The sequence below is a fragment of the Oxyura jamaicensis genome, chromosome Z, assembly GCF_011077185.1.
Source record: "Oxyura jamaicensis isolate SHBP4307 breed ruddy duck chromosome Z, BPBGC_Ojam_1.0, whole genome shotgun sequence".
Classification (NCBI taxonomy): Eukaryota; Metazoa; Chordata; class Aves; order Anseriformes; family Anatidae; genus Oxyura; species Oxyura jamaicensis.
The window spans coordinates 59,248,999-59,275,066 of record NC_048926.1 but is presented as its reverse complement, the minus strand read 5'-3'; the positions used below and the strand labels follow the sequence as shown (position 1 = coordinate 59,275,066).

Here is a 26,068-nt window from a genome sequence, read left to right as displayed (position 1 = left end):
TTTTTTTTTTTTTTTTCTGTTTTTTTTTTTTCCCTTTTGCCTTTGCTGTTGCTCAGTCCTTGGTGCATCCACCGCCCAGGAACAGGAAGGACGAGAAAACCACTCCACAAAGTCTCCTTCAAGACACTCTGCGCTGCAGAACAGGCTCCCCAACTCCATCAGCACAGCAAACAAACTCCTCAGGGCTTTTGCTGCCCCTCCACCACCGCCACACACCCTTTTATTTTATTTAAAAAAAAATATTTTTATTTTATTATTTTTTTAATTTCCTCGTTGATTTTTCATTCGTGGAGAGCCGGGAAGGAAGACACAAACTTTCCGCTCCGAGCTCCTCCGGCTCCCCTCGCCCCTCTCCCAGCCGGCGGCCTTTAATCCGCCGCCGGGACCCCTCGCGGGCTCCCCCAGCGATCAGAGCCCGGCGCCCCCCGCCTCATCTCCCCTCCCCGCGCCCCCCTCTCCCCGTCCCCTCGCTCCGCGGCCGCCCCCGAGCCGCGGGGCCGCTCGCAGGGGGCGGTGGGGCGCGGCGCCGGGGGCCCGGTGTATGTCGTGCCCCGGCCTCCCGGTGAATGAGCACCGCCCGCCGCCTGCCGCCGCCGCCCGCCTCGGCCCCCACCTCCCCCTGCCGGGGTGAGGCTGCCTGAGGGTCCCCGCGGGTCGCGCATCCCCGCCGGCTGCCGAGAGGAGCCCATCGCTTCTCCCTCCCGCCAGCCTCCCCCTTTCTGCCCCCTTCATTTTATTTTTTATTGCTACATTTCCCCCCCGCCCCCCCTTTTTTTTTTCCTTTTACCACCCTCCCCACGCTCCCCTGCCTTCCACCCCCCTTCCCCTATTTTTTTTTTCCGCCGGGCGCGATGCCGCACGTGGAGATGCTGCTGCTGGCGGCCGCGGCGCTGTGGGTGTGCGTGCGCGGGCAGGAGCCCGGCGCCAAGGCGGTGGCCGACCGCTACGCCGTCTACTGGAACAGCACCAACCCCAGGTACGCGGGGCGGCCGCGGGGGGACGCGGAAAAGCCGCGGACGACGGTCGGCGGTCGGGGGGCGCCGGGCGGGGAGCGAGGGGAGCACCGGCAGCGGCTGCTGCAGCCCGGCGCCTGCGGGAGATGCCCCGTCTGCGGGATGGGGGCGGAAAACTTTTGTTTTAATTATTACATATTTTGGGGAGGGGGTGGTGAGGGGGAAGATGGTGCCCCGCCGGGGGTCTCTCCCCTTTATCGGTCCGGGACATCGCGGCTCCCCGCCGCTGCCCGTCGGGGGTCCGGGGCTGGCCGTGAGGAGGCGAGGTAGGTACCGGGCCGGGGCCGTCGGGGGCAGGAGGACTCCTGGACGGCATCCCCGCTCCTGACAGCCGCCTCTGCAAGGCGGCGGAGCGAGCCCGCTCTGTGAAGGGAGGCTCCCGTGATTTTCCTGGAGTTTCCCCCTCACGTTGAGCATCAGGGAATTTCAGCGCTGCTCCAAATGGTATCCGTGTGTTTGGGGGAAAAGTCACCCGGCTATTACTTTTTTTTTTTTTTTTTTTCATGTTAAAGTACGTGCGAGCAGACTTTTTCTTTCTCTTTCTCTCTTTCTTTTTCTTTCTCTTTCTTTCTCTTTCTTTCTCCCTCTTTTTCTTTCTTTCTTTTTTAAAAAACCTGTCAAGCTAGTCTAAGTAAATTTGGGGCTATTTTATCTTAGGTTATCTCTTTTTTTATGCTTCTGATACTGCTGTTTGGTTTGAGATTAGCACATTGATTTTTGTCACAGGTCATGTTTTTTAATAGGTCTGTGTTGCCTGCAGAAAACTCCCCTACTCGGTATTCTGGAGTGGCTTCAGAATAGGTGATGCAGAAGTTACGGGCAGAATTTCCAAGTGCAGAGAGGTAGCTGCTCTGTCCCGCACTCGAATGCTGGGTTCCTGCTAACAATGCCTCAGCGTTATATGGCTGGCACAAAAAGCTTAGGACAAAAAAGTATTTATCCAAAGTAGCAGTCGTGCCTGGGAACAATAAGCATCTATAATTTTAAGTGCCTGTCTCTACATTTTCCTCTCTTGACATGTGTTGCTTGAAAAAAATTGCTCATTGTAAATGAGACAAAAAGTTGCATCGTACACCACACGTCTGAAAAAATTGCTTCTCTCTCAAAAACAGCTTTTTTTTTCTGCTGTTGTTAGGCAAAATGAAATGTTACTGTTGGAAAAAAAAATATTCACAAATCCCACTGGGCAGAAGAGGGATTGTTGAAAGAAATAGGTTTGCCTAAATGATCTGCACATGTTGCTGGTGTAGCAGTTAAACATAAAATACTTCAAAAATAACCTCACATTCAGGAATTTTAACTTCTGCGGTCTCATGTGTGATGAGCTCACACGGCAACTGCACATGGGTAGTGGTAGTTGAAGGTACGAGCAGCGCTCATCTAGTCAGTGGGTATTATGCACTGAGTGGATTTGTGAGGATTTTAATGAGTTTAATGGTATTTTACCACTGTTAATGAAATCTTCTCTTAGTCCAACGTGAAAAACCATCAGACTGCAGAGAAAACTTAGTTTTGTTATTCTTCCAGATACCAGAGGAATACTTAATTGAAAGATGCTTCCAAACCTTCCCCTTGAAAAAAAAAAAAAAAAAAAAAAAAAAAAGTTTATTTCTCTCTTAAAATACTCACTGCCCTCTCTCACAAAGAAGGCACCTATTTGGACATGCAGTGCTTGTCCTTGAGTTAAAACTGTGAGGAACATGAGGGTGCAGCTATATTTCTCTTTGTTTTATTCTGTGTGTCTTTCAAGTTGCATGATCATTACAGAAAAACAGGCAAACACCTCATTGGTTAGACGGGGGAGACCCAAAGAAAAGAAAACACTTCTGGCTTGAAGTAATTTTGTCAGGATGGAAGGTGAAGGCGAAATTCGCTTTGGTTACCAATGGTTTTAGGTCAGTTAGCAGTGCTGTAGGAATAACTCCACAGTGATTTATCTGCTTCTAGAGAGAGATTCAGGAGATGGACAGTCAGGTTTTTATACCCATAGAAGTAAGTAGAAATACTTACTGTGAGATAACAATTTGAAATTGGAAGGCAAAATATGCTACCATTCTTTAGCCACCAGTGTGACCGCAGTTCTTTAGCTTACTTTCTTTTGTACTTATTCAAAAAAAATTAACAAACCAGTGTAGAACTAATTAACTCAGTTTAGAAATGAAATCACCGTTTTGATAGTGATTAAAGGCAAGGTAAAGTAAGGTTTCATGAAAACCCTGTCTGAAGTATTTAACAATGATTCAATTTATCTCAGATACCACGATGCTTAGTTTTGTAGTATGAAATTCCAGCAAATGAAATATACAGAAAGATCTCATCCTTATTAAAAGATACAATAGTAAGTTGATGAGTGGCCCAATTTGATAAGTGCTCCTTGTGTGAACAATATTTTGGTAACTAAAAAGACTCTGTGAGTCTATTAACAAGTTTATATTACATTTCTTGAATGGTTGCCAAAGTTCTGCTAGAATAATTAAAAAGTGTTCTAGAATCATTATTGTTAGTATGTACAAGTAACAGAAAGTTGAATATTGTTACAGAGCGTAAGTCTTTTCTTAGAAATATTTTAAGCATTCCCGTTCCTTATTTTCTGTTTTTTATTTAATTATCAGCATACACAAAGTACTGTAACTGGTATAGTCCAGTTCCAGATGGGATTATGTTTAAGTATCAGACTTTCAAAGTATAATAAAATAAGGTTGTTTCATCTATTTTTATTTGTGCGTGTGTATGGATTGAAAGTTGTTCATGAAATATGCCTGAAAATGTCTAATATTTTTGTTATTCATGGGCTTAGAATTAAGTGCATGTAAATTCTAATTACCCTTTAAAGTCTTTCAGTACTGTCTGCATATGTATTCTTACAGAAGAGAGAAAAATGCTCTTGTCACAGAATATTCCTCTGAATCCAGTGCTTAAAATACTTTTGGAAGTTTGTTTGGTAATGGAGCATATGCATTTAATCCTGATAGCTGGTGTCCTTGTAATGAAAATCCAGCCAAAATGTCGTGTAACTGAGCCAAATAATTGAAGCGGTTGACTTGCTTAGCACTTGCTACTGCTTTTAATCTTGTCAGGGATCAACATGAACTATTTGTAGTAATTATTATTACATTTTTCTGCTTGCAGGACTGTGCTTCAGGGTTGTGGTTGGTATTTAGATATTTTCCTGTAAGTTATTTCAGTGGCAGGTTTTGTAGCTTCATAAATTGTTACTGGTTTCAAGGTATTTAAAAAGACTTGCCATTCAGGTCTAGTTTCTGGTCACACATAGAGGCCAAACCTTGTAGTCTCAGGAAAGTGAGTATTGTTTATTAGGAGTCTTATTGGATTTGGTTATCTCTTACAGAAGAAAGTTGTGTATAAAATTACATTCACAAGAGAATCATAAAGATATAGGATGCTGATACATTTTCTTCGTGTGTATGTTTAGGTGGATAATAAAATCAAGACATCAGCTGTTAATTAGAGAATTTAATAGATCGAAGTCGTGTCATATTCAACTGGTTGGTTCCCAGTATTAACCTGGGTACCATATTTTGATCAGCAGGGCTGGAGTTCTTGTTAAGAGAGATACTTGGGTATCAGCGAACAGGAAAATGAGTGGATGCTTCTGAAAGTTCTGTGAATAGACCAGAATCTTGCTACCCAGTTGCTTAAAATGGGGAGCATTTTGCAACTGAGTGTTCAGGCACTGATTCAGAAAAGCATCTGACTCCACTGAACTGCATACAGCAATACTTAAGTTCTGTTGCAGCTGGTGGGTGAATAGATGTGTACTTAAGTGCCTCCCTGATCCCACTAAATGCACAGACCCAGCGCTGAGAAGCTCTGGCCGTGGCTGCCTGTGCATGCCTGGTACTTCTTGGGAATATGCTGGCTGGCTGGCTGGCTGGCTGGATGTACAAAGAGACAGACAAGCATCCTCCATGTGCTGATGTGCATTTGAAAATTTCACCATTGCATGTTGATGGTATATACTGAGGTCATGCGTCTTTTATTTTTTTCTTCTTTCTTTTCCATCTTGAAATAGTTCTGCTTAAATACAGAGATTAGGGAAACTGTACTGTTAGAATAGGAAGGAGGCAGTTGCATTTGGTAAGAACAACTAAGAAGTTGGGGATGAAAAGGGACAAAATCAAGACATTTGCTTTGGGTCTAGTATTCCATGTCATTTCTATATCAAGAGAGGCATAATACCCCCTAAGTAAGTGGGCCATACAAACAGTATGGCTTAGGTTTTGAGAGCATTTTATCTGGCAGCTTGCTCCAAGAGCTGAAAGAATCTCTGACTGATTTCTTGTAATTAAAAGATCAGTAGCAGAGCCTTTGATTCTTTAACACCTACTTTCTTTGCTCTTAGTAGGTTTGCCAACACCTCATGTCTCCAAAAGAATTTAGGTGTTTATTTTAAAAGTGCATTTTTGAGGTAGTTTGAAATATTCCATGGAAGAAACGACACAAAGAACAATAGTTTCATTGGCTTCCACCTTTGTGTGAAAGGCATCTTGTTCAGTGGTAAATGATTTTCATGAAATGCTCCTTATTAAATCTTTAGCAAATGCACATAGTGAGGACACTTCACTGCATTCGTTCTGCCAGCCCTGTATCCTTACGGGGAGGGACAGATAAAGATGAACCATCCTCTCCCTCCACTCTTGCTGTGATCCCAGCAATCTACCAGCTTCATGCTGGGCTGAGAAAATGAATGAATGCAATTAGTGCTTCCGGAGTCATGGTCTTTGCAGTTTTAAGGTGAGAGGTATACAATATGTATATGCATCCTTACATGAATATGCGTGGCTTTCAGTGGTTGAATACGTGCATATATATGTGTGGAAGCATATATGTATGTATGCATTGAAATGTATCATTAGAAGGAGGTGTGGCGCAGAGTAAATCATGATTGTTATATGGGAGAAAATCTCTACATTTTTTTAATCAGTGAACTTAAACATTGAGAAAATGAATAGTTTGTTACAAACTCATTCCCAGCTCTCATCTTCCAGCACATATCTTTTTGGTTTAAAATAGTAGTAGTAGTAAAATAAAAAATATATATTTATTTTAAAAAAAGTGGGATCTGTGTTGTGGTTCTTGGCAGTCTTCCTGCTGTGCTTTTCCTTTGCGTGCTGGCAGCCCCCAGGCCACTAGGTAGGCAGGTGGGTGGATGCCCAAGCACAGATGTAAAATGAAACGGAGAAGATTACAGGCATGTGCTTTGAGAACTCTCAGGGCTTATTAGAGTACCTTGTTACTGCTTCTTCCTGAAACAGCCGGTGTCACTGGGCAGTGTACTGCATGGTAGAAATAGTAGGCTTCAACAAAGCGCGTAAAAAAGGCTGGTCATTTTGATCTCCTTAGAGAAAATGCTAACAAAGACACAACCTTTCCTGGAGAAAGCATGAGTAGTCAGTAGTTCTTCCATAGCTGTGAGATGCACCTGTCTTGCTCTTCTGGCTCACTGTTAGTTTTTCAGGTTTTTTTTTTTTTTTTTTTTTTTTTTTTTTTTTTAAGGCAAAGAGAAGTATTTTGGAACTGTGTTTTTCTTCTTCAGCTATCCTGTTCTGAACATAGTTTTTTATTATTATTATTAAAAAAAAAAGTCTTTATCCTCACAATTAATCTAATCTTCCAGTATTTCTGAATGGTGTAATTCACTGTTGATAATAAGGGGTCCTGTTCTGTTTAAGTTTTCTTTGCACTTCTGCTTAAAAAGTAGTCAGTCAGCAGCATGCCAATATAACGAAGTGGAAACATTTGGTTTAAAATAAACAGACACATTATTGAAACTGCTTTCTGGTGATATTACAGTTATTATGAGTAAACCCTACTGTAATGCAGTTCAGCATTGCTGGATGGAAGAAAACAATCCTTCATGCATTGGAAGTCTTCCTTGCATTTTTGTATTCTCCCTATTCATTGTAGTCTCTACAAGCTAGATTATAGTTGAGCTAAAATGAGTTAAAATGGTAGGTATTATTTAAAATTATGCAAACATGGATAGATGTCTGAAATCCTTTTCTAAGAAACTGAGCATAGGTTGTGTCATTACAAAACCATAAATTCCTATTCCCACGTGTTTTAAAAATTTATGTTAAAATCAAGTATTTGAAAATTAAAATAATAATAATAATAAATGATGCTAGTCTGTGAGGACTGAGATTTTATCTTGCTACTACAGAAAAGTAAACCCCCTATATGTTTTTCATCTGGGGAAATGTCCATCATATTTTACTGTTGACAGGTTGATGAAAATCCATTGTTAGATCTTAGTTTTATGAAAAAATGAGTTTGTTTATTTTTGAGCGCTGCAAAATGTAGAGAAAGAGTTTGATGCCCATTTTCTGTTATCTAGTATGATAGGAGTTTTATGCCAATTTTTCTGTTTAAATGCATGACCAGTAAAAATGCTGTCAAAAGAGAAATCAACTAATGAGAAGATACACAAGAGCCCTGTTAATTAGCAAGATCTGCTTGAATTGCTAACAGCAACTTCTTACAGCTAATTCTTCAGGTTTGGCGAGTTTTACGTAAAGATTATAATTCCTATTCTGTTACTTGCAGTATAATCTGGTAGGAAAATTTACCTATCCAGGCTGGTATATGGTGTGGAAAAAAAGGGATCATAGACTGACAAAACCTATAAGTACAGTATTAGTTACGTTTTACCTCTTGTATTTTACTTTCCATCATTACATCAGCGTATTAATCTGATAAAGAGCTGTTTGATAGTAATACCTGCAATTAAAAAAAAAAAAGTACACATTCACCATTGACTAACTTTCCATTTTTTAATTTTTTTTCCTATCATACTCTTGAAGAACCATTTTAATTTTTTTTATGTCAGTAATGAAGTGGTGCTGGAGTGCAGAGAAGGAGTAATTTGCTTGTGAATCATCAGATGAAGTAAAAATCAGTAGATAAGTTTGCTTTGATCACTGTATGCTAAAATATCTTTACGTTCCATTCTCATTGATAAAATTCAGCCTCATAACAGTTAAGAAATGTATATTTTGATTTAATGTATTTTGTGTCATAATTAATACTTACAGTGTAGCATGGATGTTGTTTGTTCATTAAAATAATATATTTTTTCCTCCCCCAAATGTTTTTTTTTGTTTGTTTTTGTTTTTGTTTTTTGCTTGTGGGTGGATGCTGGGCAGTGGCAGGCATATTCATATTACATGGTTTGCTCATCAGTAGTAGTTGAATACTGTGGCCTTTCCCTTGTGGGTAGCAGTGAAACTACCTTTTTACTTTTGTGGACTTCAAAGTAGTATTTTTTGTGTTAATATTATGGTTCAGAAGATTTTTTCCCATTCTCTCTACACACGTTCCTTAATCCCATTATCTAATCACACAGGGAATTGTTAAGAAATATATATTAATTTTTATTACAGTATTTGTACCGTACACAGGATTTTTCATTTTGATTTTTTCTTTACATCTGTTTTAATTTTGTAAATAAATTTGAGTGCCTTGTATACAATCTGTGCCTTTGAAGCAGGAGCTAAATACATTCTAATTTTTTTCATCAAAACTAAACAAATAAATCCTCATCTGTGGCTAAGGCTTTGCTGTTTTTGTAGTGCTATGTAAATAAAATGTAGTGTTTTTTGTTTGTTTGTTTGTTTGTGAGGAGGCAGAAAAAAGTATTTCACCTACTGGTAGATTTGATGATGATCTTTGTAGTACATCTATCAGTCTGCTATGTTGGTTACTCAGTGTTAGGTAAGGACTGCTAACAGCTTTAATGATGTTGCCTTCCATGGAATTTTTAAAAGTTGCTCCAAAGAAATTTGCTAATTAATGTTGCTAATAAGCAGGAAGAACAGCTGCATTGTTGGTTTTTTGTGTGTGTGTGTTTATTTTTTCCCCCCCTGTAGTTGATGTCTAATCAAATTTTAAAAATAGTAGTGTATTCATACAGGCAGGGCATTTGGTGAGCAGAAGTTAACAAAGTAGGATCTATCAATCCTGTTCTCTTTCCTATTGTTTCCAGAAAAGAAGGAAATAAAGAGAGACTCTGGAATTTGAAAGTATTGACCTTCTGACACGCACACACAGCATGGTCATTGCACTGGCACATAAAGTGCCTTAAGCCACCATAATGGCAAACTGCATTTTTGAAGTTACTGATATGAGAGCCAGCTGGATGGGGGATGGAGAGCCAACATTGACTCTACAGCTATTTGCAAGTTTCCACTTTAGAGCTAGACAGCTTCACTTTTATATTCCCAAACTTACCACTTAGGAATAATGTTGCTTTGTTCAGTTTAGCCAGGGATTTGTGACTGCTACATAGACTTAGTACCGTTTGGTCCAGAATTGTGTGGTCATTCTTCATAGAGATCTGCTTCACAGAGTAATTTCATTCATCTGGTGATGGGGGAGGGATGAGAAACAGTGAGGGGACATTCAGATATAGCATTCTTCAAGGAAAATGTGCATCCACATTAGCCAGTCCCTTTCTTAAAGCTTTTTAAAGATGAAGGCAGAGATTTGGATCAAGTATTTAAAAGCCATTTCAGACCTGTGTCTTCGGAATACACGTGATCTCCTGGATAGGCTCACCACGCTTGATCTGGAAAAGACCTCACACTTTAAGTACTGAAACAGCTCTTCCCCCCCCGCATCCCTCCCCCCCATTATTATTATTATTATTATTGTATTTGTTTACAGTTATTGCTCCAGTACACTTATACATCTTTTTATAGTTCTCTTGGGGCTTAGTTTATTAAAAATTAGTGATCCATCACTAAGCGGGGTACAGTACAAATACTGGTGCTCCCAAAAGGGAGTTTTTGTGCCAAAACAGAAGAAATAATAGGGATACAAAAGCTGCCAAAAAGCGTGTCTCCCAATTGCTAATTAATCAGGCGAAAAAGCACCTCAGCAACTACAGTTAAACGTGGGACAGTTTGTTGTAAATATTTAATAAAGATGTGTTAAGGGGACATAATATCGTCTTGTTTGTATCTATGTATATTAAAAAAAAAGGCAAATAAAAATGTCATCTATGTGCCAGAGTTGTTGGGGATTTCTTTTATGTTGATGACATTGTCACTGGTAGGCTCTTTCAGAAAACCTCTTGCTGCTTTTGAGCAAAAAAAAAATATATCATTTTGTCTATTCATTTTTCCTGTCTGTTTTTAAGTTGGTGGTTGATGATAGTATCTATAACCAATAAGTGAAGCGTCAGAAAAGATACATTAAAAAAAAACATGTCTTCAGAAATCTGGGTTACAAGGTATGGGGAAAAAAAGAGCCATTGCTGCGAATATCTGGTATCCAAATCTGCCAATCACTTTTGGCACAGCTCCCATCATGGTTGCTGTGCCCATAATTAAATGCCTGTCATTAGTGTATTTTTCCATAACATTTACAATGGAAAAGGCAAGGGGTCCTTCCAGAGCTATGGCTGTCAGGGGAACAATAAAAACTAATTACACACTCTGCTGTCACCATTGTCAGCTCTGCTTTTGGGGGTAAAGAACATGGAAAGTGTGTGCCTAATAATTATATATATAAAATTATATATATACAATACCCAATTGGGGAAACTCAGTCATAGTGAAGTGACATTTACTTGGAAGTTTATTATTCCTGTATTCAAAAGACCTTAATTCTAGGGTTGTATTTTTCCCTTCACTTATGGCTAAGTTGCACGCACTTTTCCCTTTACATTCAGTCACTTTTGTCTTTCTCTGTTTCTTTCTCTCTTGCACACTCTCTGAACTGAGCTTTCCAATAAAATTGCTCAGATCAAAGCTGATATTTGCCTGCATTTATTAAGTGGGTGCAAATAATCTTATCCTTTGTATTCTTTTGCTTGTGTCCTGCGTAGTTAACTGGATAAAAAATGCTGAAAGAAAGCAGCTAGTGCTTTCAGATAAGTTTGCTTGTTCACCTTTTTTCTGTTTTCAGTCCATGGCTTGCAGGTCATCCTCAGTGAAATCAGGAGGTTAAGATTTTGGAGTGCTGCAGCAGTGACTCTGGTGAAGTGTGTGCCAGTTCTGTTTGTCAGTGCACAGATATTTCCCAATGTAAGCACGAGGGCATAACTGGAGAGTGAATTATCTGTAGAATGCTGTACTTAAAGACATTGAAGGAGTAAAGTCATGCTGTCGCACTAATATTTACTGATGTTTTTCTTCTGTAGCCTGTAAAATGAATAATTTATTTAAGCATTTATTTATTTTTTTTTAGCCCACAGATTTTAAAAAAGAATAGATCCTTGGAACCAGGATTTTGAATATATTTAGGTACTTAGAGTTGCAGAGAAGAGCCGTGTGGGATTTTTGAGACTGCTTGGTGCCTGGCTGCCTTAGATTTTATTTCTGCCTTCTTACACCTTTAGGTACTTAAATAGCCATCAAAAAATTATCCCTAAAGCTGCTTAAGCAAAACAGTGTAAATATATATATATATATATTTCTTCTGAATAGGTGAAGTCTGTAGGATCTGATGTGTAATGAGGAACCGTCTATTTGCCTTATATGCTCAATGGATACCAAGGATCTGAAGTTGGTCTTTTTTTTTTTTTTTTTTTGTAATCCACCATCTTTTGATGCTTTCTTATTGCAGTATTCTAGGCAGCGTTTATATGTGTCTCCACGGAAGGGAAGTGATTCTCCCACAAGTTTGGAGAGGAGCTGACTGAGGTCCTGTGGTCACAATGCCGTGGTATTGCTCGTGAGCGGGACTTTCAGTCGTCAGGCTTGCCTCCTTCCACGAGGCCTCGCAAACCACGCTAGTCAAGTCTGCTGAGACCAAGCCACGTATGTGGATATTTGTCTCAACGGACCCAAATAATATCTAGATGGAAGCCTCTTAAACTCCTTTTGCAGGGTTGGGACCCGCAGCTTTGGGGAGCTGAGGAGATAGAGGTGAACCCAGTGGATGAACAGTCACCGTGCCGCCAGCAGTGTCAGCAATGTGGGCTGGTGGTGAGCAGACGGTGAGGCACTGCTGTGCTGGGCACCTTATGTAGTCAAGGACAATTTGGGATGCGCTAAAGAATGATTAAGATTGAAACTAAAATCAGTAGTGCAAAATCAGGATACAGGTTACGTGTTTTCCAAAGCATTGTGTGATACATGTTTCTTTCTTGGATAAGATACTTGTTAAAGACCAGATGGATCTTGTGAGTGTCCAAAAATGATAGAGTTCATTCCTTAATGCAATAATTGAAACAATGTATTCAGGAAATAATTCTCTATTTTCTACAGAATAGAAAAATAATCTTCTACAAAATAAAAGTTACTGTTTTGCCAGAGAATCTTACTTCTCCTTTTTTAATACAATATCAAAGTATTTTGTTACCTGTTTACCAAAACACAGACAGCTTTTTGTAGTGTTGTGTTTTGTTGTTGTTGTTGTTGTTGTTTTTTCCTATTGTATTTTGAGGCTGCTGGAAGAATAAGAAAGCAATTTTTCTTGTAGCAATTTCATTTAAAGCAATATCAAATACTATGTTTTTCTTGATTTCCAGTGGACTTGCTGATGTCTAGGGGCTATGAGATACAACATAACGAGAGGAAGAAACATCTTTCAGGAAATATGAAACATTTAATTTGGAAAGACATGCATTGATGAAATACACCTCATTTTCTTAAAAATGAGTCTCATTAAAAAAAAAAAAAAAAAATCCCAGTTCTTAAACTGAATCTGTCATACATATATATGAAATTCCGTCATGTTTTGTAGTTTCTGTTGTAGGACAGTGGACCCGGCTTAATGTTACTTGTAAGTATTTGTAATGAGTTGTCTTAAGGGTCCTAGAAATCTTTGAAAATTTTCTGTGAAGTTCATTAAAAAAAAAAAAAATCTTTGAAATAGTGTGAAAGTTTAATAATGTTAAGTTTAGAACCTTTTTAAAAGATGTGTACACAATTTTATTGAGGAACTTAAGTGTTAAACAGTCCCCAGACAAACTACATTTACAAAAAAATACTAGGAGCACTTCCTGCAGAGAACATGATCATTTTCTAACACGCTTAATAGCATAATTCTCATTTAAAAACATGAAATATAAATCAGTCTCTTAACACTTGGCACAAAAGTTGGATGCAGATATGTTATTTTCTTCACTAGCAGAAGTTCCGTACATTTGTTGAGGGTTTTGAAAGTATAAAGAGATTCCTCATTAAAATAAAAATAAAATATAAAGAGTGTTGTTATTTGCAGTATCTTTAATCAAGGTGGTATGAAATTTCTCATTAAGGTTAAGATTCACATTATCATAACAAGTGATAATGTAGGTGAAGAAGGAAAATTAATTAGAGAGGTAGATCATACTTGTTTCTCATTATACTCTGGCTATTCACTGCATTCAAATTCTAAGCAAACCTTTTCTCTATATCTCAGTCATATAAAACTTACTTGCCAGGAACACATTATGAAGAGGATCTCCATATTCACTGTTTCTAGTACAAAGCATGATAGTTTTTTTTTTTTTTTTTTTAACAAAAAAATACAACTTTTTTGTGATTTACAGCATCACTTTAATATTACTTTTTCAGACCCTGTCTCTGACTGAACTATATTTTATAGCTTACTGTAAAAAGAAATCTCCGTTTTCCATTTTTCATATTAGCTGTCTTGATTTAGTGCTGATATAATAGCCTTCTTCAGAACAAAGCATTTGGAACAGTTTCGTGGGTACTTTGTTTTAGGTGTAGAGTTTGGATCTAATATATTATTACTGATGAAACCAATTCTGCCTTTTTAACTTCTCTGAGTGAATCTGACCATTGCAGTGCCCAATTAGGAATTGTTTGTTTGTTTGTTTGTCTTGTTATGTCTGCATCTAGTTTGTGTGATTTTTTTCTTCATAAAACTATGTGAATACCTACAAGACCTGATTTTTAGAAGAGAATATTAGGTAGGTTTAACCCAATCATCTTAAGTTATTTGTTTTCTTCCATACTGGAAAAGCTCTACTGTTAAGACAAAATGTCTTCTGTTTTCCAGACTGTAACCAAAACGTTACACACAAAATAATTCATTGTAGTGTCATAGTCCCCAGAGTATAGTGAGGTACCTGGGTGAAAAAATTCTGTTGCTTTCAGTTAAATGTGCTAGAGATCAGTGCTGTTTTCTTTGATTGCTGCTAGGGATACTACTCTAGGGATACTACTCTTAGCAGTTGTGGTCTGAGAAACATTTCTACCTTAGAGAAGAAAAAAAAATTAAAAACAAATGTTTATTTATTTTAAAGATAAATTCATTATTTGAGAGTGTATCTTTCCTTCAATACTTAACCTACTACTACTATGGATATTGGTCCATATCACTGCAATAATACTGCTATTTAAATAATATATCAGAAGCAATAACAATGTTTACACAAATATGACCTGTCAGTTGAGAAAATACCTCAGCAATACACAATTCTGATTAGTGATAATGCAGGGTTACTTACTACCTTTTTCTGCAGTATTCAGTATGCAGTATGTGGTTGGAAATAGGCTGTAAGTAGTATTCTGTAGTATTTATTTAGTCTGTTAACATATTGTGACCAGATGTTGTGCTATATTTGCGTGAAGTTTCCATTGAGTTTACTGAATCATTGGGGTGTCATAACTTTTATTTCTGAGGTCTAGGCAGCAATAAAGGAGAACAAAGTAAGTATCAGCTGTAAGTGGGTAGTATGTTACTGTTCCTTGTTCTTTTGCATTCCTCTCTTAAGTTTTAGAAACATTATTAGTAATGTTAAACAATTTTTAAAAATGAAACATAGTTAAATCTCTGGGTAGAGATTTTTCATTTATTTTCATATACCACTTCTGCAATGTCCATTTTAGTTTTTACTTCCTTAGTAAGTTACTCAATGTTTTTTTTTCTCCTCTTCAGAACTTTTGTTCCATTTTAGCTACTGTTTCAGGCATAGTTACATTTATTTTGTATATATTAGAGTTTGTTTTAATCATGTATTTTAATCATGTATTGATTAAAATTCTCACCCCTCAAATAAGGCTAGGAGAATGCAGTATGTAAGATGGTTAAGAGAAATTTGCTGCTGACTGATATTGGTATAAAGGGAGCATGTACTAATTTCCCTAGAACAGGGAAGCCTTCTTTTGAACTCTGTTTTGGAAATGAGCATTTTGAAGTTGCTCAGGAGTCTAACCTCTGCTGCGGATGTGTTTGCATCTTCCCTTAATTGTATTGGTTCTTTCTACCTATTTTTTGGTGGTTATGAGCATTTCTGCATTCTTTTAAAATGAAAAGGTGGAATGGAAAGCAGTCGGGAACCCCATCTGTTGTTACCAAATGCCAAAAATCAAACAAATGCCACAACAATAATGCAACATTATCAAATAAAGAAACTCAAACAATCAAACCTCCATGCATTGAAAAAAGGAAGATGGGAGATGGAAAGGTGCATCTGTTCTGCTGTTGCATGACCTTTAACCCCAAGGGCTGACATAAACTGTTTCTCAAAAGATCCTGACACCACTGAAGCTAAAGCTGTAATTTTTCCTGTTGAAGTAGTGGATTGTCAGACTGACTTAAAACTTTGAGTGGAGTCTAATGTTCAGGCAAGACTCCAGCCATTCTAAAGGAAAAATTGTACATCTGCCTTTCAGCTTGAACAGGTAAATGATGATTGTCAATCTGTCTGTTTTTCACTCTTAGGAACATCTTGTGTGTGTGTGCTTGTGTATTTAATGTGGATGATGCTGAGGGAAGAAGCAGAAGAAGAAGGGGCAAGATTATACTAATGGCAACTTGTTTTCCACCAGGACTTTTTTGTTGTTGTTTAGGCTGCAGTTCTGCAAGCTTCTGGAAGAAGGTGAATACATCTACAGAAGAACCATTAAGAGGCAAGCCCTCACTCCCCTCCAAATAAAGAAATCCCAAGACTGTATTTAGAAAAACACTTGTTTAGAAACATTTATTTTTTACTTTCATTATGTGTTGTTACCCCCTTTTTTGGGGCTGGTAATTACATCTTGCCTGTGACTTAGGTCCTATATGAAAAATGTCAATTCTTGTCCTTTTTTCTCTTTCTTGATAAGCGGAGAGTATGTTTTTTACTTGTTGCTTTTAAACATCAGAAAGTTGCATCCATCTGTGCAAAAGGGTGCATTGCTACAGTCTGTGTGTGGTCATGCTGTGAGCTAGGTGTTGCAAAGAGAACAGGAGCTTTCAATAGTTCATGAGTGTCCTTGCATACTTAGTTTGCTTGGGTCACCTTAAGTGGATTTGCATATAGTAGCTGTCTGATACGTGATTTTGAACTTTGCTAATCAGCTTTAGGAGAAAAATGGCTTTCCTAATTATTAATGGCTAATTATTCTTGAAACCTAAGCTGCGGTATTGTTCAGTGTGCTCTATACCTCTTCTGTCCCCCCTTCCCGTTTCTTTTTTTTTTTTTTTTTTCTGTTTTGTGACAATGATTATTTCCATGAAAAAGTGGTTTTGATGGTCATCTGTTCACCTCCTTAATTTTTCCTTGTTAGAATAAACTTGGGTAATGCCTCAGGGTTCCTGACTAGTGAGCTCTGCTTGGAAGGACCTGTAAAACAGTGGCTCCAAACTGCAGCAAATATTGACCGGGTCTCTGAGCTGAGCCTCGCTCTGAACACTTGAAAAGCTCCTATTGTTCATCCTCAGTCAGCACTCCATAGCCAAGGCTAAAGTATGCATGTGTTAGGAGAAGAAGAAAGGCAGTGGGGGAAATTAAACAGTGAACACAACTGAACTCTTAACTGCTCCTTGCAGAGGAGAGGGAAACCTCCAACAAAAAAGGGGCAAGAACTTGCTGTGGGTTGCAGAAAACTTTGCTGAAGAGGAGTGGCTCACAGCATCCACCCTTTGTCTGTGAGGGGTGCTAGATGCACGTAGCTGATAGCTTTGGCATTATTTAGGTAGGATGTGGGAAGGTCTGTGAGAAGTACCAGTGTCTTCCTTCTGGGGATGGTTCCTGGTAAAGACTCTGCAATATTTTATGAACAGCTACATGATGAAGGTGAAGTCTTGGGCAGGTCTTTCTCCCCTGCTGTTCCAGGCTCTGGTCAGAGCAGTGTTGAGTAAAGTTTTTTTGGAGAGTTTAACAGCTGCTATTCTGTTCCATCTAGCTATTGTCTTGGCTGTGCAGAAGAAAGGCAAGATGCATGCAGTTTAATTAGGCAACCACTGTTTATTCATTCATTTGGGAGCATAGTTTGGCAGTAAATCATAGACTGAGGATTGTTGTACTTCCCTTGGCAAGTCCATCCTCATTGGAGAAGCTCCTGCACTGGGTGGATGATGGACCCTGATCAAAGGCTGGGGGGCTGTCTGATAGTATTCTCCTCTCACATTTCTGTTTTGCTTAGGAGTACGGTTTCATAAATTTCTTTCACATTTTCATTTGCCTGGATATTTCACTTCTGTATAGCATGAGTAGTTTTGTTGACTAGGTGGGTAATACAACCTACTACACAACATTCACCTGAACTGAATCTCTCTATGTATATAGATCTCTGACTTGCTGTGATGAAAGTGAAATTCATCTCACTAGGCTTCCTAGTTCCGCCCTCCCCCCCCTTCCTGCCCAAGAAAAACCTTCAAAGAAATATATTATTAACATTGTACCTGCTGCCAGCCTTAAAAAAAAAAAGAAAAAGAAAAAGAAAAATCTTTCCTGCTGATTTATTTTTGCTTCTAGATAGGTGTTCCTTGAATGTGATGAGAGATGTCTCACATATTTCACAATGGTCAGCTGTCCTTATCCCTGTCTGTTTTGCCTCAGTTACTTCTCCATTCCCTCCCGTCCTTCAGTCTAGATGATGTAAGGAAACTTCAAAGGACCCATGACCTCCTTTTCTTCCTACTCACAAGACAAAGCTTTGCCCTCTGTGTTTAAGATTAGGAAAATGACAGTGTATCTATCTCATTATTGTAGAGCATATTGTGGTATTTTGAATATGAAAGGAGCTGTATAAAAGCAAATTCTGTTTACTCACCTCAGATGGGAATAGGATTGTCTTGTTGCTACTCTAGCCCTTTATCTAGGTAGAAGTGCTTGACACCGTGTTTAAGAATGAGATTGCACTGTGCTTTGCTTGCACCCTCTAGCAGCACTACAGCAGGAAGAAAACCCATCTTCAAGGATGAAATTGGAGAAGTTAAAACATAGATGGGAATTGCTCAAAATATTAGTATGCTGATGATAAGAAACTTAAAGAACAGTGCCTTACAGCTGGCAAAAGCATTGTTTTCTGAGCTTATAGAGAGCAATACTATATCAAATCCAGAAAAACAGACTTTTGATAAGTAAGTAGGTAACATATTATTATAAATTGCTGTGGAGGAATGTGATTCAGTTTTATTTTAATTAACTAAGGTTGTCATTTCACTAGAGATCAGCCTATTTGCTATGCAGAATACCAGGAATATAAAATATGTTACATTTAGGTAGGAATTTCTTTCCCCCCCTTTTTTTTTACTGTAAGAAGAATACTCCATGTAAATATTGTATGTTGATTACCAGATCCTGTTCAAATTCCTTTATGTATTCTGAAGATAGAAGCGTGTAGTTGAGGCATGGTAATTCTTATACAGAAGAAGGTTCATGACTTTTTTTTCTGCAGTAAATGTATTTTCCTTTGAACTGGTAGTTTACATCTTGCTAGTTGTCTAATTTTACCCATTACAAAATATATTTCACTGAAAGCCACTGCATTACAGATAACAACCTGCAAAAGTTAAAAATCATTAGAAATAATTTTGTGTATGGCTCAAATACAAAAGGATTTCCAATGAAGCCAGGATAAGGAAAGAAGTAACCAGGCTCTTGTATAGTCCAGTTTTCTTTTTTTTTTATGTCCTTCTCATTTCTGTGTATGCCTCTCTTCTGCCTTCCTCACCTAACACAACAATTCTAATACTATGATTGATATTTTACAAATTTGAAAATTCAGAATCACAGCTTCTGCAACAATTGGCACACTCCTATATGGCATAAACCTAGGATTTTTATGTTAATCTTAACTCATGTATATGTGATAACTTAAAATCCCTGTGCTTTGGAAAGGTTATTGTTCAGATTGGAAAACAACATATGGTCACAAAAATTATGTCATTGTTATACTTTATCCCTCCTCTACTTAAAGTCTACTTAAGGAGTTGTTTCTTTGTATGTGTCAAATTAACTGTTCTGAATGACATTCATTTGTGAATTGACTGGCCTTTATTAAAAAGAATGGCCAATCAAAATTGTAATGCATTTGTATACTTTTTCTTTAGTTCCATACTAAAGAACCAGAAATTTTATTCCCTTCCTAATGTAGCTGATACTCTAGCTGTAACCATGAGGTTTTTAGAAAGCTTATCAGTCATGGTAGAAATATGGCTTTTTAAATTTTTTCTCTGTTGATAATGCTATGTTTGCCAGACAGCTCAATAATGTAGCTTTATTTTGTACAGTAACATGCCAACCAGCTGTTTTCCCATTTTAGCAGAAGCCAGTTTGGAAAACAGGTAGTTGTTGGTACTTACCACTGTGCTCTAAATCACATCTGTTTCTTCAAACTTTTCTGACTCTCTTACTGTGTGAACATTTATCAGAATTTCAGACTAGTATGATTACTACCATATTAATGCAAAATACTCTCCTCCATACCCAAGCATGTCACTGTTTATCTTAGAAGTTCTACATTTATCTTTCCTGTTTTATTAATAACAGAATCTTACGATGGGCAGATATTGTCACCAAATCAAATTGGCTTATTCCAGTTGTGTTATTTATTTATTTATTTATTTATTTAAAATCTATTTCTAGCACTCTTTTCTTAAAAGATCATAAAGAATTAGAACATTGTAAAGGCTGCGAGGAGTTGAATTTCTCTAAGAAGAGAGTTTTATTTTTCAGTAGGAGTCCACAAAGAACAAAATAAAAGCATTCAAAGACCTGCTAGGCATGTCTCCATGAAGACTGAAGTAATGTATGCAGAGGCAGGCACCAACATAGAGTTACGTTGCCTAGTGCACTGCTAACCATTTATGTTGAAAAAGACCTGCTTGAGAACAAAGGGAAGAAAACCCCTTATCATGTGTGCAGGTACTGATTTTCAGCTCAGGTTCACTGTAATCAGTTTCCTGGTTTGATTGGTACAGCCCATTTTCTGTGGCAGTGTGGACTTTCGATGAATTAACTCAAATCACAAAATATGGTAAAGAGCTGTTCCAGAGCCCAGGGTTTACGCCCAGCCAGTCTGGTGCTTTAGGTGAATTAATCAGGGACATATCCAACCTTTTACGAACACCATTCATGTGGGTTTGCTTTTGTGTTTTGAATTGAGAAAGGAGTTGAATTTTAAGTTCTTTTATGTTTGCCTGTTAACCAGATTCTGCATTGACTTACTTTTTTTTTTTTTTTTTTTTTTTTTTCCATTTGTAGCTTAAGAGAAACGTAAAAGAGGTTTAGCAGAACTAAATCAACTTGGCTTGATTAGTCAGGAGTATATACAAACAATGGTACAGTAATTAGGCAACATAATTTTATTTTTTGACAACCTGATACTGGTTTTCATTGCTATATTTTAATTGTAAAGAGAGAATAATTTAGGACATGAAATTCAGGACAATATACATGTATATGTTCTTACCATGATATGCTTAAATTATTCTTGGGAAGGTTACTGAAACTGCTGCTTTTACATACACTGAGGACATACATATATATCCTGTATGTATATTTTATATTTCTCTTTTTAAAAAAAAAAAAAAAAAGTATTGTGAATTAAAGCAATGAAATAAAAGCAGTTTTTACAAGAGTATTCTGTCTATACCACTTTTCCCCTATTTTTCCATATTTTATCACTTGTGTGTATGCCTCACTTCCTCATTGCTCATCTAACATATCTATTTTAGTATTATAATTGCTGTTTTACAGTCAGGAAAATTCAGGATGCATTGATAAAAATGCCTTCTTAAGGATTAAAATTAGCATCTTTATAATATCAAGTCCACACACATGCATTAATATTTTCTTTATCATGGTTATGTCAGTGGATACTATTACTGTACTGAATAGGACATAACAAAGTATGAACCCAGCTTTGAAGATCTATTATAGTCTATAGTCTCTTATCTGAGCTAAAAGTTCAGAGCAACATAGTTTTCTGTCATTTTTGTAAACAGAATATGAAAATGATCATTTAATCTGTGTGGATGTTACATATGAGTCCAAATCATGCTTAAAAAATCAAACTCCCAGAGTAGAATAATGACTGGTTTGACACAAGGATCCTTCCTAAAAGCAGTAATAATTCTGTCTTGTTGAACATCAAAATTAGCACATCTTATGATGAACTGTTCAAGTTTCTGCAGATAAAATTCATGATACCCAGTCTAGCATTCTGCCTTAATGGAGAACAAGGAAAATTATACAGACTCAATTGTTCGCATTTGTGCATGAGAGTTGCTGCTATTGATGACGTTTTCTGGAAACAAAACAAAACAAAAAAACCTCCTGAAATTCAATACTAATATCTGGAAAAATACTTTGAACATATCGTGTAAGTGCATGTCCACTCAGGCACTTCTCTGAAGTACAGAGACATTGTAGCATTTTAGAAAAGTCAGATGGTGAACGGCTGGTAATAATTAAGATATTGTGATATTTGTGCTTAAAATAGCTTTAAGAAACTTATAGTTTATAGCAGGTTCTGTCACAAATTGTCAGGAAACAGAAGTGTTCTGATTTTTCAGCCTGGTCTTTTAGTTAACAGTCAACTTCTGACATATTGAAAAAAAATAAAAATCCATCCTTATTTAAGAAATGGGTTTTGCAAATGCAGTTCCTGAAAATGCAAAACATATTTCTAACTAGAAAACAGATACACCGTTTTATGTTTGGGGCCTAAGATGATCGATTAAGATTCACAATATTATCTTTTTTTTTTTTTTTTTTTTTTTTAAAAAAAAAAAGCATGTAATGACTTTTGAATTTATTAGTGCAGAATTTTGTAATTCTTGCCTTTATAATGTTTTGAAAACCAATTGAAAAGTTTGTAAGTTATTGCAGTTTCTGAAGGTACACAAATTGCACATTCAACTTCAGTACTAAGTGTGTTTTTCTACAAAGATTCAGCAATTGACGAGCTTATATTCTTCATTTTTCACAGCCTTCATTTTTTCACATAGGTGTTCAATAATGCCTTTTCAACAGCTTGTCTAAATAATTGCCAAAATGAGAGAAAGCTTTCACTTACTTGGTGAATTATAAAACACACACACAAAAATCCCTGCACTTTGGAAGGGTTAAAGCTTTTCATGAAGGTTAATAGAAAATAAAGAAGTGTAGCAATGTAGTGTTTGTATGAAGAATTTGAGCAAAGGTGTCTATTTATCTCTAATGGAGGATGACAACGAAGGATTTAAGAAGTCATCTCATTTATTGTCTCCAACACAAAAACCTTCCGTCTGCATCTTTCAACTTGCCTCACCACTTCTGAAGAAGCAATGGGCAAACTGCTGAATTTTTATTAATCAGCTTAACCTAATGAGATGAAAAGACCTTTTCAGAATTACAGGGGGAGAGACATGCGCTTACGGAGAAAACTGGTTTTGAATGCTTTCACATCTCGGCATTTTCTTCATACTGGTTGGGATCAGGCAGACCTCCGTTCTGTCTCTGGCTCCCTCAGCTGCTGTCCTCCTTTTGTCTTCCCACCTAATTTTAGACGTTCTGTAAATGTATGTTCATGAGTTGTGCCCCCCCCTGCCCCAGCCCTTCAGGAAGAACTAGAAGGAAGAGATGAGGTGGGGCTGGGATGGAGACACGTTTGGGAACCGAGGCAAGAAAGACTAGGCTGGTAAAACATGACTCTTCAGATGGGGGCCCTGTTTGGATAACTTGCCTCTTCTAAATTCTTCTTTTTCCTTCCCTCCCCCCAGCTCCTTCTCCTTTTCTCTCCCTTGTCAAGCCCACTTCATAAACGGTAGCAGCTGGAGATCTTTTTAGTGGCATTCAGGGATTACTGCCCTTCAGGATTTTAATAAGCCCCACTGCCTGAAATGCCTGTGAGGTTGCTCTCTGAGACAATTACCATTCAGGGCTGGGATTGAGGGCCCTTCATGCCCCAGATGGCCAAGGGGCTGAGCACGGGCAGATAGCATTCCCCCAACAACAGATCACTGAAGCAAAGAGAGTTGATTTTTTTCCCCCTTGTCTTTGGTTAGGATGAGGAGTGGGGAGAGGGAGAAAAGGAAGGGAATAAGGGTGTTCTGCCACTTTGCAGCTAATCAAAGCTAAGTTTGCTCATCCTCCTATACATAACTGGATTTAAACTGTGACCTCTTAAGAACAGCAATTTGAGGTTACATATCCCTCTCTGCTGTAAGGCAGCTGCACTTTGTAATTTAAAAACACAATACCCCTGATTATGAGGAGTATTTCTTAGCAGCCCCCACAGGAAGAAATAACTTGTAAAGGGCTAGAACAAGGCCCCTTACTTTAGTACCGGGAGCAGAGGACTAAAATTGCAGTCAGAACTGATTGGTAGCTGTGAATGCCTAGGAAATCTGGAAAATACAGCTGATTAACGCTGGGAAAACGTTTAGCCAGGAGGAATTGTGCATTTAGGTCTGCTTTTACCTGCAGTATGGCATGGTTTCTACATGAACATATGGAAATGAAGTGGTGGCCTTCAGAAAATACTTCTTCCGTAGATGAGGTTTTAGTCACTGAAATAAAGGGAAGTGCTGGGTTGCTGGGTTTAGGGGATAAAGTTTGGAGTTATTTCTGAAGGAAGCACTCCTCAGTGACTTAAGCACTTGCAGAGCTGTACTTTCAGTACAGCCAGAGCTTTTTGGTCTTGCAGTCCTGTACAAAGAGTGTGAAATGTGGCTTATTAGCCAAACAGCTGTTCTCTGTCTGGATGGACAGACATTAATTTTTTAATCCTTGGACCCCCTGATGGCAGAAAAGCCCATTTGTGCCTCTTCAGATTAAAGTTAATATTTGTGATACAGAGCTCAGTTGCTGCCCATTTGCTTTTGACTTCAGCAATGAATAGTTCATTCTTTTAAATCATATTTAATAAGAAAATAAAATGCATCATGTCATAAAAGAGAGAAATTGCCTTAAATAAAAAGCATACATCTGGACTGTCTTATGGCTGAATAGTTTGGATGAATGGGACTAATTCTCTCATTATTGATTGCAAGGTTTCTTCTCCCATAGCCTGCAAGCTATAGCAAGTTAATTTGTGGAATGGCTAAAAGTCCAAAGTTAGGAAAAAAAAAAAAAAAATTACTTGATTGCTCTCACAGAAAAAAATAACGAGTTAGTGGTAGAATTTTGCATGCTGATGTAATGCAAATGGAAACAGCTCTGCTTCAGAAATGGTTGATTTCAAAGAATTACACTAAAGGAAAACTACATGATAATTTCTTACTCTAGAAGGTCTGAAGATGGCTAGGGCATGGAGATAGGTCCTCCTACTCGTTTAAACATTACTAAGCTGTTTCTGCTTACTCTGAATATTCAGACTTCTCATGTCTGTAGTTAGTTTTCTAAGGTACCTGTGCTGAGATATAATACTCCCATTATGAAACAGAATGATCATCTTTATTTCTCCCAGTCAGTCCCATCAGAGTATTCCCCCCCCCTCTATCCCCCCCCCCCCCCGCACTGAGATGTTACTAGGGTAACAGAATTATGAACAAGTAAATAAAACTTTCATAAATCATAAAGGACTTAACTTTAGTAATGGATGCAGATTGCTAGCGTGTTAACAACTCTGGTATCAATGGCCAGGTGAGCCAAACAGGGCAAACCTTGCAGCACCTTCGAAGTGTATCAGGTATTGAAACAAATCCTGTGTGTCATACTTTGATAAGTAGACTCACTGAAATAATTGGAATAATGACTGAACTTGAGGAAAATTTGCCCAGTTTTACTGAACTTGAGGAAAATTTGCCCAGTTTTAAGGAACTATATTATATTATGTATTATCTTTTGAGTCCTCAAATTCAATTTGTACGAGATACAGCATCATAAAGGAGAAAAAAATATTTAGCATTGAAGCTTGTGTTTCCTGTTCAATTTGCGCTGATAAGATTGAAAAACTTCAGCTGCTGATTACTTTGTATATACAAACAGTGCTTCAGACAGCCAGCTGTTTGGTATGACACTTAAGGACAACCAGCATACATACTGCTGCATTTCAGCTGTGGGGTGCAGTATGTGTAGTTTCATGCTGGAATATGTCTTTTATTTTGATAATAGATATATGCAAAATGATATAATAGAAAAATGACAATATAAATTGTGCTTTTCAGGTGCACCAGTGTGACTCACTGATTGTCCCAGAACTGGGTGAATATAAGACTGGATTAGCAGTGGCACAACAAATCAGAATAAAACTTTGGATAAAACTTTGGATAGCATATACAGAAATATTCAGAGTACAAGTTATGATGTTTGTATTGGTAAACACAATATTAAAATTGCATGATGAGCTCTTGGTTTTGATTATCATGTTGGATCATTTCAGGGTATGTCTGGTTTCTGATCAGTGTGACATGTCAGGAATGGTGTATTTTCAGAACCATTTCTGGTCTGTAAGTTAGTTCATTTCCTAATCTGTGAGCATTGCTGCAGTGTCCAAATACTGATCAAAAAAAATATTTATTTATTTATTTATTCATATGGGAAATACATGTGTGGTATATAATGCCTATATAGGACCTATGTACATAATGGTTCCTCAGACCCTGTTTGACATCTAAAATCCTTCTCAATGTTAAATGTTTTGCCATTTCTGGGGGGGCGCGGCCCCCCTTTTTTTCCCCCAATGCTAATATAGGACAACTACCATTAGGAAACAAATTTCTCCCTTATTGTCTTTTATCAGAATTCTCTGTTGATAGCAAAGAATGCTAGAGATATATACAAAGACAGGACTTGAAAAACAGATGACATATTTGAAGATCTGTTTGTAACATATAAAAACATAGAGGGCTGGAATATTCTTACTCCTTTCCTCCATCTTCCAGCATGACGTGTCTGATTTTAGTCTTTTCACATTTTTTTATTCTAGTGTCAGCAG

The 26,068-nt window shown here is 37.8% G+C and overlaps 1 protein-coding gene across 1 annotated transcript in view; it reads left to right on the top strand.

The window, feature by feature from the left end:
• Nucleotides 1-6: 6 nt before the first annotated feature.
• Nucleotides 7-26,068, top strand: part of EFNA5 (ephrin A5) — a 210,534-nt gene continuing 184,472 nt past the window's right edge. The window contains exon 1 of the mRNA XM_035309908.1: nucleotides 7-976. Within this exon, the coding sequence (XP_035165799.1) occupies nucleotides 852-976 (125 nt within the window). The 5' untranslated portion in view covers nucleotides 7-851. The remainder of the gene's footprint in view (nucleotides 977-26,068) is intronic.